General features: G+C 41.4%; 2 protein-coding genes across 6 annotated transcripts in view; one reads left to right on the forward strand and one right to left on the reverse strand.

Annotated features, from left to right (window-relative positions):
• DOCK4 (dedicator of cytokinesis 4) overlaps window positions 1-11,474 on the reverse strand; it is a 412,699-nt gene extending 401,225 nt beyond the window's left edge. For all 4 annotated transcript variants that reach the window (XM_034670756.1, XM_034670760.1, XM_034670743.1 and 1 more), the window contains exon 1: window positions 11,073-11,474. In XM_034670756.1, coding sequence (XP_034526647.1) covers window positions 11,073-11,109 — 37 coding nt within the window. In that variant the 5' untranslated portion in view covers window positions 11,110-11,474. The remainder of the gene's footprint in view (window positions 1-11,072) is intronic.
• Window positions 11,475-11,643: 169 nt separating this feature from the next.
• The window catches only part of ZNF277 (zinc finger protein 277), a 102,933-nt gene continuing 95,040 nt past the window's right edge, over window positions 11,644-19,536 (forward strand). The window contains exon 1 of one of the 2 annotated variants that reach the window (XM_002915047.4): window positions 11,644-11,791. In XM_002915047.4, coding sequence (XP_002915093.1) covers window positions 11,701-11,791 — 91 coding nt within the window. In that variant the 5' untranslated portion in view covers window positions 11,644-11,700. The remainder of the gene's footprint in view (window positions 11,792-19,536) is intronic. The other variant, XM_011219502.3, reaches the window with a different exon arrangement.

The following is a 19,536-nucleotide window of genomic DNA, read 5'->3' on the forward strand; positions in this document are numbered from 1 at the left end:
ACCTAACTTGAATAAATGTATAAATTAAATTAGATAAAAATATGATACATGTCTCTCTTTATCACTTGTGCATGGATCCCGACCTTTACCTCCTTGTATGCCCCATCAAGCTAGCACACTGCCTTATACACAGTAGGCATGCTCAATAAATAATCATTCGACGTAAGTTCTTCCATCAATGTGTCACAGGATATGCCTTTATAGTTACCACTAAGGAAAACAAAAACAGGTAGCTTAGAGGGATGTACTACCAGCTATCAGGAAAAACATATTTAAGGATAGAAAATGGGGGGGGGGCGCCTGGGTGGCTCAGTCGTTAAGCATCTGCCTTCAGCTCAGGGCGTGATCCCGGCGTTCTGGGATCGAGCCCCACATCAGGCTCCTCCGCTGGGAGCCTGCTTCTTCGTCTCCCACTCCCCCTGCTTGTGTTCCCTCTCTCGCTGGCTGCCTGTCAAATAAATAATAAAAAAGAAAAAAAAAAAAAAAAAAAAAAAAAAAAAAGGGGGGGGGAAATTTTTCCCCAAAATTTGCTTCATTCTCCTCAGGGACCTGGCATTCAACGAACCCAGGCCTTTCAAAAACGAAGGATACCAAAGTGATGTCTCCAACCAAATTTCCATATAATAAAACTGCATCTACCTGTTTTAAATGCTAGCCTCAATGGTCAAACCTACCACCTCGGGTTCTTTATAAATAATTATAGCAGGAAGACATGAAGCATCCCAAGACCCTACTTCTCTGGATGCTTTCTAGTTGGATGCTCTGAAGGCATCCAAAGTGATCTGATGCCTTAAGACAATGTAAGCAACTTTGCAAAAATGCCGTTATTCAAATAATCATATGCCTGGAGCAGATAATCATCATCAGATGGTCTGACTCAGCTGAGTCTGTGCTTCCAAGGATGGGCCAGGGGAGTCAGACCTCAGCCATGGCAAGGATCTACACTGATTACATCTATTACACTGAGGTCCAGGATTAGGCTTCTATTTACTTTGTCCCTCTTCCTAGTACCCAAAGCTGTTCAAATCCATTGTATTAGCTCAGGCTGCCATAACAAAACACTATAGACTAGGTGGTTTAAATGATAGGAATTTATTTTCATACTGTTCTGGAGGTGAGGAGTCCAAGAACAAGGGCCAGTAGGATCGGTTTCTGGCCAGAGACCTCTTCCTGGCTTGTGGATGGCTGGGTCTCACTGTGCCCTCAGATGGCCCTCCTTAGGTACGTGTGTGTGCAGAGAGCAAGCAAACACTCTAGGGTTTCTTCTGAAGAGAACACTAATCCTATTAAATCAGGGCCCCACCCTTGTGACCTTGTTTCGTCTTTCTCACCTCCTTACTCTAAATACAGCCATGCTGGGGGTAGGAACTTCTGTATATGAATCTGGGCGGGGGCACACATAAACATTCAGTCTATAACATCCATGAATAAGGAATTATTCCCCTGATTGCTAACTAAAGCCTCTTCGACTTGTTGACACTCTCCGTTGATGAATTTCTCTTGCATAAATGATCCCAGGGCCCACCGTCTCACAGGACTGAGTTCACAGAACAAGGGAAAGTGAGCAGTGACAGCTACATCCGTTCTCTAAATGAATATGTCATGGAGAGAACAACATTTTTATCTTAGGTGAGTCCGTCTGAAGCTCTTCTTCAAAGAAGGATTAGGGCTCTTTTTCAAAGACTTCTACCTCAAGACCATCTGAAAGCACACATTCACCTTGGCTGAGGAAGCATGAATAGGGCAGAGACTTCACAAGTAATCAGGACAGTACACCAAGGAAAGCCACTTTGAAACTCTGGAATAGAGTACTTCCTGGACAAAAATGACAAAGTAAATTCAGGTATTTCAGACTCAACTTCCACCAGTCTAACCTCTAAACCTGAGAGGAAACACTAATCAAGAAATAATGGTCAGCTTATTAAAGAGCACAGATCATTATTTCTGATTATAAAAGAAATTCATGTTAATTTTGGAAATTATTAAAAGTACAAAGTCAAAACAAACAATGCCACTTCTCAATTGAAACAACTGGTTGTAACAACAGGACAACATGTAATTTTGTATCCCAATTCTTTACTTTTCTTAAGCACTTTCCCATTTCAACACTCATCATTGTATTTTTAACATAACTTATACCTAATGTTCTAACATGGGCCAAGAATGTAAATATCTGATTATCTGAATCAATTTCTATCAATTACAGTATTTCTATCAATTACAGTTGGGAGTATTCAGTGAAATGTAGAGTACAATTAATACACATATAATTCTCCTTAAAAAAAAAAAAGCAAATTGAAGAAACAGCAAGCTTTTACTATGTGTGTAATTTTGTAGGATTGTTCCTATCTTTTTTTAGTGTTTATTATCCAGATTTCTGGAGAAAAATCTCAGCAATTTCTCCTATCTTCATTCTTTCTACAACTATGTATTCATGTTTGATTTTCATGTTTCTTTGAGAGCCCAGGTAACCTCTTAGGCTTGCTATCAAGGAAGCTCTACCACCAACAGACTCTTCAACCAACTTTGGACACCTCAGGAGAATTACCAACAGGTTCTCTCCTCTCCCCAGGACCCAGGTGAGGGCTATTTTTAGTTGCCTCCCATACACACATGCCCATATTACCGAACATGTTCACCTATGGTCACCAGTGACAGACAGGATACTTTATTTTGGAGAAAAGAAAAAGACATAGAACCCAATCTCTATATTTCTACTTAAAGATTTCAGGGAGACATTTTTAGGTTAATGTCCAACTAATACTCTTATAAAAATTAACAAATTGCTTGGTTTATGAAAATGGTTCACAACTTGCAGGAAGAATGGTTATTCAATTCACCAAGGGGAAGACTTGCTAATTTCATATTCAGAAGAATTCCCACCAACACCAAGCTTCTCTTTCTGACACACTCACCTGGGACATGAGTAGGAGTGGATAATACACATAGGTATTGGCAATTTCCAACAACCTCCACACACCTCCCCCATGAGAATGTCATGCTTTCCTTCTTCGTCCCCAGCTGAGAAACAGTCATGTTTTAGTTTATTACTAAGTGACAGATGCCTGTTTCCAGATTTAGTTGCTTTGCTTCTTCTGTAGGGACACAAATGTGATCACTGGTTCTTGAACCTCCCTGCAGTGCTTTGAACATGGCTGAAAATGAAAGTGTGTGTTAAGTCCCCCTTACAGGCCTTCATTCAAAATCTGGTTGACGTGCACAGCTCTGTGTCAAGTTCCCGGCTATAAGCCATCGTGTTCCATGTGCCATGGTTTTTGGCAATTCAGGTGGGATCATCTTTTATCCCACAGCTTCTCTGTCACCAAGAGACTACAGGCAAAACTACAATACCCATCATGCTTTGCTACTGCAGCACTTCAAGGGCACCCACGAAATCACTTTGCTTATGGAGACCACGCTACACTTCTCAAAGACAAAATGGCATCTTCCACAGACTCCTTTCTACCCACCTGCCCACCCCCTTCCAGTCCCAGTTGTTTCCGGAAGTGGCTATCCCTCAATGGAAATACAAAGATGGGGTGGAAAGAGAAGGACCATAGATGTCTCAGGTAGTAAAGGAAACATGCAAGTTGAAAGTATTGACCTGACCTCTAAGCTGGTGACATGGGGAGAGACAATGGTCTTCCTGCCCAGGTCACTGAAGCTGCTCTGCTTAATGAAGGAAAGCAGAGAGAAACCACCAATTCGTTTTCTTAATACAATTCCACCTGCCCGAGGGAAATTACTCCCAAATTTTGGCAATGGGCCAAAATTTCTGTCAGACTTGATTTTTAATATTATCAATGTTTGCCTCTTTATGTGCATTTATTGCTATTTTAGTGGCAAGTTATGACAGCCTACATTAGGGGAAGGGAGCCCAATGCATCTTAAGCTGGAATACCTTACTTCAAATGACATGATTTTCAGGAGTGCAGCAGTATAACTTTAAGAATTCTAAATTTGACCTTGTGGTTCCTAAGAGGTCTTATATATTTACCATAGACACACACACAAAATCTGTACTAATATATTGCTTTGGATATCTGAGCATTTTCCCATTTTTGGATATGTGCATACACTTACATGCTGTTTGAGGGATGTATAAATCTTGCTTATTGAAATATTTGTTCATTCTGTTTTTCAACATCCTGTTGGCGAAATCTCACAAACATGCACAATCTGGCCTGAGATATTTGCTTGGGAGAGAACTGTCACAGAAATAGGGGTAACTGATGCCTTAGCCAGGCAAGGCACTAATGGGATGCAAGAAAAGACCATAAAATTTAGTTTACTACGAACTCTACCTGGACAGGTAATATTTCTTCCTTTAGAGTACCCTGTACCCATATTAATAAAGTGCTCCAAGATGACTGCTCTTTGGAAAATTTAGGGCCTGTCACGTTAAAATTTAGAATGAACAAGCAGACTATGTAATCAAAGTCAATACAATGAATAAAGCCTTACCTAGGTCAACCACTTCAATCATCACACATAAACCAAAAAACTCTGTAACCACACTTTTTGCTCCAGAACCTCCCTCCTCTGCTCCAGGCTGACTACCTACCAGCTACTGCCACCTGAACATTTGACAGGTATGGCAAACTCAAGGTGGCCAAAGGAAACTCAATCTTACACCATAAACCTGCCCCACCTACAGAAATGTCTCATACGTTTACCCATTGTTGCAGTCAGAAACCAGGGAGACACCCTAAACTTCTTCCTTTCCCTAACTCCTCACATCCAATTACCAAACCCTGTTGCTTCCCATCTTCTCACCATCTCAGATCCATCCAGATTACACCATGCAAGGATTGCCAAACTGGTTCCAGTACTCTCTCAAGTCATCTGCGATAATCTCCCTTTTCTCATTTTTAAGCCACCCCCCACCACAAGCAACAATATGTGTGCTTTAAAGTTTCATACTGCTCATATTTCCAACAAAGGGAGTTTTTTTAAAAAAGAATTTGCTGATAATCTCCATGTCGTAACAAAAGAATTATTCTCATCTGTGCATTAACTGCATCTTCTCTATAGCCTGCATCTTCTACAGTTCCAATCATAGTCGAGGGGCGCCTGTGTGGCTCAGGTGGTTAAGAGGCTGACTCTTGATTTCAGCTCAGGTCATGATCTCAGGATTGTAGGATCGAGCCCCATGTGGCTCTGTGGTGGGCATGGAACCTGCTTAAGATTCTCTCTCTCTTCCTCTCCTTCTACACTCTACCCCATGCGCAGGTGCTCTCTCTCTCCCTCTTAAAAATAAAATAAATAAATAAGACAAATTAAGGCATCAAGTGCCTTAAAAAAACAAAAACAAATTATACAACCTGCCTTGTTTCTTCTAATAATAATCAGCAAGCAACATGAGAAAAGGCAGAAAACAATGATGGGTGGTAATCCTACAACTGACAATACAGCTTAATAGATTTACTTTATTTATTCTTGTTATAGGGGCCAGAGATCATTCTCAAATGAAATTATGTAGAAAACATCCAAAATTGGTCACTAAGTAGTACATACGGGTCCTTGTCAAAAAGATCCTAGTTGGAAGATGCATATGAACTTGAAGAGACAACTTATACAATGTATATGATGGCTCTGGGTATTTGTTTTATCTTTAACAAGAAATAGTACAGAAAAAGGCAGATTTTGGGGCGCCTGGGTGGTGCAGTCATTAAGCATCTGCCTTCAGCTCAGGGCAGGATCCTGGCGTTCCGGGATCAAGCCCCACATCAGGCTCCTCCACTAGGAGCCAGCTTCTTCCTCTCCCACTCCCCCTGCTTGTGTTCCCTTTCTCACTGGCTGTCTCTGTCTAATAAATAAATAAATAAATAAATCTTAATTAAAAAAAAAAAGAAAGAAAAAGGCAGATTTTGACAACTCTGAAGGAAAAAAAGTATGGTTACTAAATTCTAAGTCAAAATAAACACAAAACTGACAATTAAAAACAAAAACAAAAAACCAATGTCATGAATGAACCTGACTAGAAACCCAACAAGGTCTGAGTTCCAGTTCCTTCCTGTATTACATATGTAATATCTAGAGAAGTGCTTTTCATACTGTGGGTCAGCATGCATTGAGAAGTTATTAAGTCAAGTTAGTGATGAGCTTTTTTTTTTTTTTAAATAATAAGGAATATAACAGCACAGAGAATATGAGCACATACTGTTGCATTCTGTGTATGTGGGCTGGTGCTGATGGTATTTGTGTATATACATCAAATGAGGAAAGTAAATGTATTTCCTATTTGGAATGATATTATAGATTAATAGAATAAATTTATTTCCTATTCAATGTATTTCCTAAACAAGATTCAAAGTNTTATTTTATTTTATTTTTTTTTTTTTAAAGATTTTTTATTTTACTTATGTGACAGAGAGACAGCCAGCGAGAGAGGGAACACAGCAGGGGAGAGAGAGAGGAAGAAGCAGGCTCCTAGCCGAGGAGCCTGATGTGGGACTCGATCCCGGAACGCCGGGATCACGCCCCGAGCTGAAGGCGGTCGCTTTAACGACTGCGCCACCCAGGCGCCCCTCAATGTATTTCCTAAACAAGATTCAAAGTCACTGACATAGAGTAAGTCACTTAATCTCCATGAAGATGCTTCCTCATCCCTTAAATGGAAGTTACCATCCTAGTTCAGAGAGTCTACCCAAATAAAATAACTTCACAATATTTTTTCAACTATAAAACATTGTATTAATAATGTTATGGTTACAGCATTTTGGTTAGGTTTCCTTAGAGTGTAATGCTTCCCTGCCATATATGCTTACGGCATAAAGTCACAATGCTAGAAATCTGGACATTCTGAACCAAAGATAATTGTGAAAATGTAGTCTCCTAAAGAGTAAAGCTGGAAACAGGAAAGCCTAAAGTTTCTCAAAATTTGTATAATCTCCTTCACAGTACCTACCACACTGCCTCTAGGAAAAAGTGAAAAACAAAACAAAACAAAAAAACAAGACTAAAGAGGAAAGGCAGCATCTCTGTGTTTCTAGGGCCTCATGAAGAATCCTCGCTTAGTAGAATGGCCAAAAGAGGGAAATGTGTGTAGGCCATCCCCACAGGAGACCAGCTCCAGAACATCAGCTGCCATCCTGCTGTCTGCACAGCCCTTCGATGGTACTTTACCTGGAGATATAAATCACTCCTCCTTGCTTCCCATTTAAAGTGTAGAATCCTGTGCCGGGCTCTAAATGCCACAAATAATTTCAGGCAGCACATCATTATTTAGCTATAAATGTTATCTGGACACATCATGGTACCACAAATAGGAAACATTTTAAGACACTAATAGCTAAGAAACTAAAAATAGCTAAGAGGACAGGTATACTCACTCATAACTATTCCACACAAGCTACCATTAAAGCACCCTTTTTCAAGGAAAAGATATCCTAAAGATCCGGTATACTAGGAGAAGGTACCTCTTCCCCTAAAATAGAGGGAGCTTTAAAAGGAATGGGATTCCTACTTGAATAAGTTCAGAGCACTTTAAGAGAAATGGAGGACAGGAATACTTTTGAGGACTCAGTGATGTAAGTACTAAATACTTCATTTTTTAAATGACACTGGTAACCTACCGATCAGCTTGTTCCAAGTTTTGTTTCTTGTCAGGCTCATGAATTTTTTGCACTGATCAACCCAGCACATAATCTCCCTCTAAGCTTAACCAGGCTCACACACGTTAACATCTGGCTGGAGTTAAGAGGTGCGGTTTGCAGCTCAGTAAGACAGGCTGGCTCACCTGGGAAACCTGTGAATAAATGGATACTGAACAAATGAATACAGAAATGTATCTGCAATGGTCATAACGTAACTTTCTCTATGACTAATTCCCATCCCTTTAAGGGAGGGAGGGGAGGTATGACTGATGAGGGCATGCAGGAAGCAGATAGTGATCATAAGGAAATTTGTGAGGGGACTATCAAGAATGCTTTTGTCACTGCCCATGAAGCTCCTACTGGAGAGAGAGAAACAAACAGATTGAAAAATGAACAACTATCACCTGGGTTCTGGCAGCCTCCCAGGTAGCTTTTGCTTACCTTTGATCTTAGTTAAAAAACCATGTGGGATGTGTCACAATAAAAGTGTCCTTCTTATAACAATGGAGGTATTTTTCTAACCAGAGGACACATTTGTTTGGAAGAGCTCTCAAGAATTAATACTGGGGAGGACCTTGGAAATCATTTGCTGAAAGGCTGGCACTCAGGTTAAATGACTTACCTAAGGTCACACAGCTGGCAGCAGTGTCTAGCCTAGGACTAAGAGCTAATCAGAATTTCCCAAGATAAAATATGTCTATCATTGTGCCTCCTAATATAGTTTTAAAGAGACAAGGTACCCTATCCCTCAGGACTATAGCTTTATCACTATACCTTCAAATTCCCTAGAATCAGAACGCTTAGGTATACAAGTATACACTGTTTTAAGACCACCCTTCAATTGGATGGAGAAGAGTGCCCACATGTCAGGTTTGAAAAGGAGTTTCTATCTCTGATACATCTTACTACAGATATGAAATTTAAGTAAGTGTATCCATATTAATAATACACTTGAGACGGAAACAAACATATAAGACACATAATTATCTCATATAATTGATGATGGCTAAGAAGTATCATTGGAAAAATATACAATTTGCTCTGAAACTTCAGTTTTTCCAAGTTATGAAGGATAATTTATTTCAAAGAATGAGGAATTGAATTACTACTATACCTGATAACAACCATTTTTGCCCATAAAGTATCTTTTCTTTAGTATTTATAAGATCTGCATGAGAAAAGCACATGTACCAAGGTTAAAAAAAAAACAAACTTGCAGCATAGATAGCTACAAATAGTGCTCTCCATGGTGAGAAATAAAGTCCACACTTAAGTATCCTAGCAAAATTTTCACCCCACAGACATACACACACACAAATGCACAAGCCTAACAGATGGATTCTAAAAAACAGTTAAGCATTCCATAAGCCAAATGCTCAAAAATTAATAATAAAAGATGATTAACATTCCTGTATGTGTGATATTGTATAAATGAGCAGACCCCTCTCTGTCCTCACTTCTCATCTGAACCTCCTTTTCCCAACGCTGTGCTCACCCTTCCACCTCCCCCTACTCTGCAACCAAATCACAACCATCCAAAAGCAAGGTGTCTGCTGCAGCCCAAAACACTTGACCGATAATATCCGGTTTGCCATTCCAGGAAATCCCAGAGTGTGTTTTAAGGCTCTGCCCAAAGCTTATAAAGAAAGGAGAGAGAAAAACTAATCAATACCAGCACCCAGCTGTGACCTGGCATGTAAAGAAATCAAGAAAATAAATCCCATCCATAATCTGTATAATTTAACACTTGGAAGAAGGCAACATCTGGGATCGACTCCAAGCGGGACAGTGTTGCTGGATGGATCTTTGCTTCTTGTACTGAGTGTTAAACCCAGTGAGCGACAAGGGGTAAGCTCCAGTTCCTCACCATTTCAGCAAAGGCAATATCTTTTCCCAGCAAGGGTTAATCCACCCAAAAAGGGGCGGGAGGAGGGGGTCAGAAGGAAAATAATAACCACCGACATCTACTTTGCCAGTACAGTGCCAGGCAAAGGTTCCCCCTACACTTTGAAGAGAGGGAAAGCTGGAACCCCTTCCCAAAGGTGGGACTAGGACAAACTATTGTCTTGCTCAACAGTCACAATCAGCATGAAAGCTAATAAAAACATAGGAATGACTTTGTTTAATCATACAGTCCTTTCAATGGACTCCAAAGTCCTATTCCCATGGGAAGTTAAAAAAAAAAATCTGCTATGCCTATGATTCCTGGAAAGGCTTTCCAAATTTTTTTTATTACAGGAAAATTAATTTAGAACATAAGCAGATACCTACATATTGTCTAAATCACTAGCTCCGTACCCAATTAAAAAAAAAAAAGTACACCAATCAGCAGGACGCAGCATTATAGGAAATAAAGATTGTTAGTAAATCCAAAATGCTTTCACCCTGTTAAACCTTCTGAGAGGTTATAATTGCATTTGGCCGCTGCAGGCTTGTCAGGGAGCCTGGTTCTTAATAGCCACAACCCTAAAAGGAGTAACTGTCAAAGGGGAGACCCAGCTGAAATCAAACAACAAAAACGGGAACTGTAATCAGCCTGAAATGGGAGGAGGGAAAGGAAGGGAGACTCCTGTATTCATCAGTCAACATTAATGTCCTTTGTTGTTCACCTTTGCACAGAACAGCGAGCGCTACCCTGTTCCTTTTCCTTCGAACGCCAGTGTCACAGTAGTCCTTTCCTAAAAGCTGTCTCCTCGCCTCGAAGACCCAGGCTTTCCGATTTCCCCCTCCCCATTACCACTCCACAGCTGTCCTCCACCAACCCCCAACGCGCTTACCCCGGGCCGCGAGGGTGGCCAAAAGTAAAAACATTGCTAAAATACCCGTTCCCCTCCAAAGACCAAAGAGGCGCAGATGTTGAAATTTACCAATCCCTAGCCTCTCAACACTCACACCCCAGGAACCCGGGATAGGAGAGAGGAAGGAAGCTGGGGTCGGGCTCGGTCTGTCAGAACGGCTCTTTTGAGGACGGTGCCTCATTCCGCACTCCGGGAATGTCGAAGGGAGCCGGAGAAAAGGTTTTGCGCCTCCCTTCTGTTTTGGGGGTGTTCTCTCCGCGCAGTTGTCTCACTCTCCACCCCGGGGAATCGTTGCAGCCCATTGCCCTCTTTGGGGAAGGAGAAGGAGGGAGAGGAACGCCGTTCGCCCTCCTCTTCCAACTTGACTCACATACGCCCCGTCGCCACTCCAAACTCCGCAGGCAGAGCCCGCAGCGGGAGGGCTGGCCGCGCGCTCCCCCAGCCGTCCCGGCGCTCCGGGAGTCGGTGCGGGAAGCGTTGATGGGGCGGTGAGGGGCGAGACCCCGGCGCACACCCCTCTGCCAGGAGCTGGCTCCGCAAAGCCCCAAACCCGCAGCGCGATGCTAGGATTAGGCATTTCCAGCCCGGCAGAGCGAGAGGGGCGCAGGGGCAAGGACGCGAAATGCGCACCCGCTCGGGCCAGAGAGGAATAAAAGTTCGCTCCGCGGAGACTCACCCACGCCGTATTTCTCGTGCTCCGTAGGTATCCACATGGCTAAAGGGGGGTCCGGGGTCTTCGGGCTTTGTAATCCCCGCGCCTTCTGCTGCTCACAACAATGCACAGCTCCCGAGTAGCGGCTGCAACGCTGGAGCGCGGAGGCTCCGCGCGAGCTGTGGGCGCTGGGCAAGGTCTGCGCTGGAAGCTCCCGAACCCGACGTTGACACGGCGCGGCTGAGGCTGCGCCGCCCGCCGCTCTCCCGGCGGCGGCTGCTCACAGTCCTCCGACGCGCTCCCGGGGACCCGGCGGCGCAGTCATTGTTCTGATTCACTGAACTAAGCTACACGCCAGAATACTCTCCGGCGCGCCCCCGCCCGCCAGCGCCTCTTCCAGCCCTCCCTGTCCCAGTGTCCCTGCCGCACGCTGGGAATTGTAGTTCTAGGCCTCGCCATCCCGGAAGGGGGCGTGGCAGTAGCAGCTAGGGGCGGGGATTAGGCTTCGCTCTCCACTTCCTATTGGCCCAGAACGCGATGGCGAGGCGTGGACGTGGAGGAAGCCCCACGTTGATGGGGAGTTCGCCTCCAGTCGCGTTTCCATTGGTTCCGGACCCGTCCGCTTGCCCTCCCTTTTCTCCGCCGCCGCGTAATGGCGGCTCCCGAGACCCAGGGGGCTGCTGCCGGAGGGGAGGAGGACTGTGAGGGCAACCATAGCGAAGCCGGGGGTGTCAGTTATGAGGGTGAGTACGGTGCCACTGAAGTGTAAATGGTTTGTCTCCCTTTCTCTCCGACCAGGGGTGCAGCTGACTACCAGGCAAGCCCCGGGAGCCTGCCAGCCCTAAGCCACCTGGGCGCGAGGCGGGGCCCAGCCCGGCGGGGTGGGGTCGGAGGCGGCTACTTGGTAGGGGATCTTTGGGGAGAAAAGAGAAAATGGGATGGAATGGCCTTCCCCGCAGCCAGGGAAGCTCCCTGAGCGTTTGTCTTCCGTTTGGAGCTCCCAGCTTTGCGCTCGCTGCCGGGTAGGTGTGTGTCAAGTCATGTTCGCGCATGTGTGATTGTAACTCCGGGATTAGCAGCTCTCTCCTCTCCAGTACCTTGCCTCCGCCTCGGTTGGCCTCGGGAGATATGTTTTATTTGTGTTCGGGAGGATTTCCAGTTGCAGACTGGCCACTTCTCTCCACTCTACGGATTTGCTCAATTGCTGGCTGGAATGGCTTCTGAAGGGAAAGTGCCTTTCACAGCCTCTCTGATATCCCCAGGCGATCTCCAGGATTGCCTGTGGACCCTAGCTGAGTCCTTAGAGAAAGAAGAAAGAAGTATTTTGCACTCATGGCTTCGGAGAAAATTTGAAGGCGGTTATGAAAATCTCTACTCGTCTTTTATGCTGCCCTCTGATCTGATGTAGAGATCAAAAAACAAACTATGGAGGCTGCCAGGGAATTGTCTCGAGGATTCCTAGCCCTATTCTTTTGCCTTTAGTATATCTGTACCCGCCCATCTTCCTTTTTTTTTTTGTCTTGATGTGTAATTTAGCACAACTAGTTGTCTTTTTCTATTGGACATGATTTGGGGCTTAAAGGTTCTCTGTCCTTGTTTGATATTTTTTGGGTTACTTTGTTTTTGTTTTCAGGATTAAGTTGACATTTAGTCTTGAGTTTTTATTCAGCACGGAGATAAAGTGCCATTTTTTCCCACCGACCATCAGTGGAACTACCTAGCTCTGAAATTATTTTAATACTTCTACCAAAGAGATCTTTGATAGGCTCCCGACGTTAAATAGTAATACCCACACTCTAAGCAGTTCATTTGGGGACTCTTACCTGATGGTAAGATACTAGTAAGGTTTTCCAGATTCTCAAAGTTCCAGAGGGCTGGCTACCTGCTTAACATTTAAAGATGAAATCTTTGATGAATTTATCTCACAGATTAACTCATAAAAAAGAAAATTGGGAATTCCTTTCAAAAACATGGTAGATCTTTTAAATATCTTTAGTTATTATAAAAACTTTCATAATATTTGAAGCCAGTGCATTTAAGTTAAATGAAAGTTCCTCCACCACACAGTCCATTCCCAAAATAACAACTTTTAAAAGTTTGTTGTGTGTTCTTTCTCACATATTCCTACATGACACACACCTATATTGTTTTGATTCTGAAAAATAAAAAGGGATCATTCTATGTAAGCTCAAAGATCTGCAACCTCCTTTATCCCAATGATCTATTATAGACACTCTTCCACGTCAGTATATTTGTTGCTTCATTCTTTTCAAGGACTGTGCCAATTGTAGCCCATACTATGAATGTGTCATACTTTAACCATTCCTCTGTTAATGAACATGTAGTGGGCTTAGTGAATAACTTTGTATACATGTCCTTCCCCCTCTTGGTTTATTTCTTGAGAAATTGCTGGGTCAGAGGTAAGACAGTTTTAAAATTTCAATAGATACCAGATTTTCCCTTTCAAAGGTGTCAGCATCCACGCCTACATGAGTGTTCTTTTCCTATGTACTTACCTATGTGAGGAAATCATTAATCTAGGACCAATGTTTAAATGACTATTGGACTGAATTAAGTGCTATAAAGCATAATTTTATGTTCCAGTTTGTTTTCAACAAAAGTATTGAGCAGCAGTGATTTGAAGCATCTGTAACAAAAAAATTCCTCACCTTGGCTCATAGCTGACAAATACTCGTACTGATTTGTAGCAGTCAGTGGGAAAACTACTGATTGATTTTTATATCATTCTTATAAGGTAAGGTTGTCATTAAAAATCCCCTTAATAATTTACATATCATTCTGTAACTTTATCCAAATTCTTTTCAAAGCCTGCAAAGTGTGATACAAATTTTGGGTGGAAATAATGCTACTAAAAGTATATTTGTATTTTTTTGTTAAGCATTTACTTAGGTTCTCAAGAATGCCTTTCCCTGTAAAATCATTAATTTCTTGAAAACTGTCTTTCTTAAGAGGTTTCACTCTAGATCTAATTAAAATATCAATCTGTGTGCTTAATACCTTGGGACTGAAAGTTTCTACTCCAATGTGTATGCAGGCAGGTACCACACCTTACCTGAGATCTGTGAGGTCAGACTTCCTGAGGTTCCATCCCTCTCCAGAAAAGTCCCTGATCTTGCACAACACTGCTTTGCATACATTTGAACTATAACTGGGATTTCATATTACCCTCTAAAATTAAGAACAGTTAGTAAATACAAGATAGTATATTAACTAACAGATATAAGTTAAGAACAGATAGTAAATCACACTTGGGGATGTATTATTGGTATTTTTTCTTTTGCTGTTTTTAGTTAGAGGCAGTAAGATAACACATATAGTTTATTAACTGACAGTACCTACAGGAAATTTTTGTGATGGAGGTGATTTTTTTCTGACAGTATTAACCCGTGTATCCATATTGTGATATTCTGACAGAGTTAACTTTTTTCTCTGCAAATGCATGCTCAGAAGATGATAATCATGGGAATGCTACTTTGGATTTATAATGTACTTCCTCTGGAGACCTTATTAACTAATTTGTGATGTCTCTAGAAGGATTGGGGTAGCAGGTGGCCTCAACTCCTCATTCTTATATTTCAATAAATAGCATCAAGCCTTAGCTAGAAACCTAGGAAGTATCCTTGATTCCTATCTTGCCCTCACGTCCTGAATCTGATGAGTTACTATTGTCTTATTTTTCTGTGCCTAAAATCATCTTTGAATTTGTTCTTCATCTCTTTAGCCTCTATTCTTTTTCTAACCCTCGCTATTGCTGCTGAATTACCTGTGTCCCCCATCCTCCAAACTGTGTTCTTGGGGACCAAAACTTCAACATGTTTGGTTTTGTCTGCCTGACCCTGTCTTGGCACCTTGCCAGTATTTAATCATTGTTTAACCAGAAATGAATTCCAGCCTGGATGATTGCAAAATCTTCCTAGTGATCTCACTGACTCTTGATTTTTCCCTCCTTTAGTCCACATTCCGAAACACAAATGTGTTTGTGTGTCCTCACTTCAAATCTTCAGTGTGACTCTAATGCTTGTATAATGAGGTCTAAATTCTCCACGTGGAATTTAAGATTCAGATCTACTTTTCCAGCTTCATCTTCAGTCATTCTGCTTTCCTCCCACATCTCCATTATCACCCTTACCATATCAAACTATAGTTATTTACTGGCAGCTTTGTCTACCCCAATAGACTATGAACTTCTTGAGGGCAAGAGTTGTCTTATTTTACTTTTATACATCCAGTGCTTATCCAAGCTGCATGAAGTAAACACTCGAACAATTTAGTGGTTAGAATCTGTTTGAAATTTATTCGAAGTACTTAGAATGGCTGCTGTTTTACATAGAGGAATTGAAATCAAATGAAAAACTGAGTATATGTTTTATGCTTGTGGAAATTATGCACACCAACTAGAAAATGCAGAATATATCATCATGAAGATGATATTCTGTCACAGGTAATCATAGTTGACATTTTCACATAGTTTGTAGTCTTTTTTTTTTGTAAGTGAAGTGTTAGTGTCGTATAGTGATTAAGGTTTTTAAAAAAATACTTCACGCCTGTTGCTTATAACCTTGAACCCATAACTGAATGAGCTGCTGCAGAGAAATTGAAATCAGTGTTCCATCATTGTCTGGCAGTTATCTGGTTTTCCACAGGTTGTCATCTTATTTCCAGCATTAATGCTTAAGTCCAGTCTCATACATTTGACGTGACAGTGGAAAGAGAGCTAGACCCTATCTTGGAAAAACTGTGTTTGAATTTCAGTTCTGACGTTTAGTAGTTGTGTATAGCTTTATTGCATATGCTGCTGCATTTATGAAAATATGTATATAATACCTACTTTGCAGAGTTTTGATTACTTCATTCAATTATATATCTATGACAGCCTGCCATTATTTCCTTTTACCATCTTGGAATTCAGTAAATATTAGTTGTTTTCAGTGTAAAGGTATGCCTAGATGAACTATAAAACTGCCTACCCTCTGATTCTGTATTTACTTAGGAAGCAGTCTACGTTGTTATAACCGAGGAGGAGCTTAGGAATGTATTGGTGATACCTGCTTGGCTGCCCTTGCGTTCCTGGGGGTCGGCAGAGTGTCTGTCGGTGCTCTGTGCTAGTATTGCAACTATGTCCTCTGAAAACGTTTTATATTCTCTTCATACCCTTTCTCACCCCTACCCAGTGCTGCCCTCTCATCTCCAGCTCCCCACACATATATCCACATTCAGAGTCAGCAAGAAGTTGAGATAATCTCGCATACTGGGATGGCTTTGCAAGGTACAGGCTAGAGGATGTCATGGAAGAAAAAGAATTATAGAAACCTCAACTTGTGGATTTGGTGTAAGATTCTGAAGAGACCTCCTTCAGAACATCCTTTATTTTTCCTATAAAAAATGTGGAAACTACCTTGTTGGATATTAAGAGGAAATTTATAAAAGAGAATATTATAATAATGGTGGGGCTGATTCAGATAGCTAACATTTGTTGAGCAGTAACTGTGCCAAGTACTGTTTCAGATGCTGTCGTAGGTCTTACATCATTTCATCCTCACGACATCCCTGAAGTAGATACTCTTATTATCCCCTTCTCATTTATAAGTGGGAAACTGGTGCAAGAGTGGCTTGCATAAGGTCACACAGTAACCAAAACAGACCTTTTATCCTATTTACTATTATAATGATGTCTCATAGAAACTAAATTTCATTGGATAAGGTCTAAAACAGACTTTCCTTGAACATAAATATGTTCCAAAGCTAATGTTACTATAGAAAGGCAGTGTGGTATAGGAAAAAGAGTATGTGTGTACACATTTTGAGGTCAGGCCAATATAAGATCAAATCCTGGTCACTTACCACCCATAAGCAAGCTAATCAACTTCTGAACCTCAGTTTCTCATCTGTAAAATGGGTAATAATCAAATCTGTCTTGCTGGAATGTTGAAATGATGACCGAGAGAGAGATATAGTAGCCTGGTCTTCAATAAATGGTGACTTATTTCAGACACAGGTATGGGCTCATCTTTAGCATGTGTGCCAGAGGTGATACAGGTAACGATTTTGAGTACTACAGCCTTAATGTGTCTTTCCATTTCATGACGAGGCTTCTGTTGAGGGATTATTTGGAGTATCAGACACAGAATTTACAGACACTTCTCATTGTGTTGACAAAGACCTTCCATTCATGCAAAAGAATAGTGCCATCCTCCACAACACATACTCATACACTTCCCATCTTGAAAAATTGAAGGTAATGTTGACCAGATTCATACAATAAAAATTATACTTTCTTCTCAACATAAATGAATGCGTAAATAGAAACAGAGCAGTATGCTCCCATCTCCAGTGATTGAATCTTTAAATGTTCACTGTTATTGGAGAACTTTGCCAGAATAAGCGTTCAGTTTTGGTACCATTTATTTCATAAACTCATCAGACTCTGAATGGATTGGCCTTTCACTGACAGCATCTTAAAGAGTTGCCATCTCTTGCTGAAACAAGTGTGTTCTAACTGACTTCATTGACCCAAATGTGCACAGAGTAGCTTTTTCCAAAAGTGGTGATGGATTTGACTGATTGGTCTTCTGCCTTTCTTTACATCTCAGCCAATACTCTTTGTGACCAGTGCCATTTATTTGTAAGACAGCCAACTGGGATTAGGTGGTATCTTTAGCTCTTAGGGACCAAGTAAAGTTTGTAGAAATAAACAGGACTTAAACCTTTGCTCCATTTGGGGAGGGGGTGTCAACAATTGAGAAGTGGTAGAATATTTTAAGTGATATAAGTCAATGTGAGATACACTGAGTAAAAATCTGTGTAAAGAAAAACCGCATTCAAAGTCTGAAATACCGGACTCTGATGGTGGATTTGCTACTTTGTAGCAGTGTGAACTTGGGAAAAATTATTTAACCTCCGAGTCTCCATTTCATTGTGAAAATGCTGCAATTAACTACATATCTTTTGGGGAAGTTGAGTGAGGCAGTGAATATAGAGATGAATGATGCTCCTGAGGAAGGTCTATCACAAGAGGCTGTAATGGGTCTTCAGAGTAGGAAAAAATGGGTTCAAAAGTAAGTGTCAGTTACAACCTGTGTGACTTCAAGCACGTCCTTTGACCTCGTTATTATTATGACTACTGCTACTAGAAAAGTCTGGATATGACTTAACTGATTGCAGACTAATCAACATTAGAGTTTGAGTCAAGACATACCCTTGATTTTATACTATGTAAACCCTTTAGGGGCAGAGACTGTCACATATACCTTGGGATCATTTCCTCTTCTACAGTGCCATGCTGTGATGGTATTTGGTGTTGGTTGAGTGGTGACTGTGGATTGGCTCCATGCTGTGTCCTATATGAGGCACAAATGAAGAAGAACCCCTGGCTTTATCATTGGTAACATTTCAATGTGGTTGGCGGGGCTCTGCAATCATATTTTATCAGATCTAATCAGAGAGTCCTTTCTGTTTCCATATCACAGTGGTAAGAAGTGGATACATTTGAATCTGCAATTTGTATGCATTGACTAAGGAGCTGAAAGCCTTTAAATGTGTTTATTTTTCAAAGAAAGGAAATGCATGGTCAGCTCCTGGTTTCTCTAACACTGTCGTCATTTCGTGCTTTTTCTTAACTGAGAGATGCATCCTTTCCCAAGTAATTACAGAGGTCCTGCCTTATAAGAAAAGAAAAATTAGTGTTTTTATCCAAAAAATTACAGAGATTTGTTTTTTAAGAGAAGGACCTCAGAATTGTAATTGTGGTTATTAACACAATTTTCTGTTATGTAACAAGCTGCTATTCACCAGTAATAGCCAATTAGAAAAGAAAATATCTTGTACTACTAATTGTAATTATCATTATAAAGCAATTAATAGCAGGAACTGTTGTTGAACAGTAACATAATAGCAGTCAAGCTATCTTGGTTAAAGCACCATACACCTAATTTCCACAACTGAAGGAGGGGAAAGGTAGGAAAAGAAGGTGAAAAAGAGTCTGAAAGCTTATTGGATTTTTTTAAGATTTTATTATTTGACGGAGACACAGCCAGTGAGAGAGGGAACACAAGCAGGGGGAGTGGAAGAGGAAGAAGCAGGCTCCCAGGGGAGCAAGGAGCCCCGATGTGGGGCTCGATTCAGGGCTTGATCCCAGGACCCTGGGATGACGCCCTGGGCCAAAGGCAGGCGCTTAACAACTGAGTCACCCAGGAGCCCTGAGCGTATTGGAATTTTTTACAAACCAGTTCATGAATGATATTGAAAGCTTTATAAATATGCGCCCACATGAAGAAAAGTAATGCTAATAACCTACTAGGACTTTGAGGGTTTTTTCTAGCAGCAATGATCATAGATAGTACTGTTTCATAGAAAGCTCGCTGGACAAGGAGCCAAAGACCTGAGTTTTAATCCTACTTCTTCTTCTAACTGACTCTCTGATTTTAGGGAAGTTATTTGCCCTTATGGTTAAGATTTCCTGGTTTGTAAA

The sequence above is a fragment of the Ailuropoda melanoleuca genome, chromosome 1 (genome assembly GCF_002007445.2).
Source record: "Ailuropoda melanoleuca isolate Jingjing chromosome 1, ASM200744v2, whole genome shotgun sequence".
In the NCBI taxonomy this organism is placed as follows: domain Eukaryota; kingdom Metazoa; phylum Chordata; class Mammalia; order Carnivora; family Ursidae; genus Ailuropoda; species Ailuropoda melanoleuca.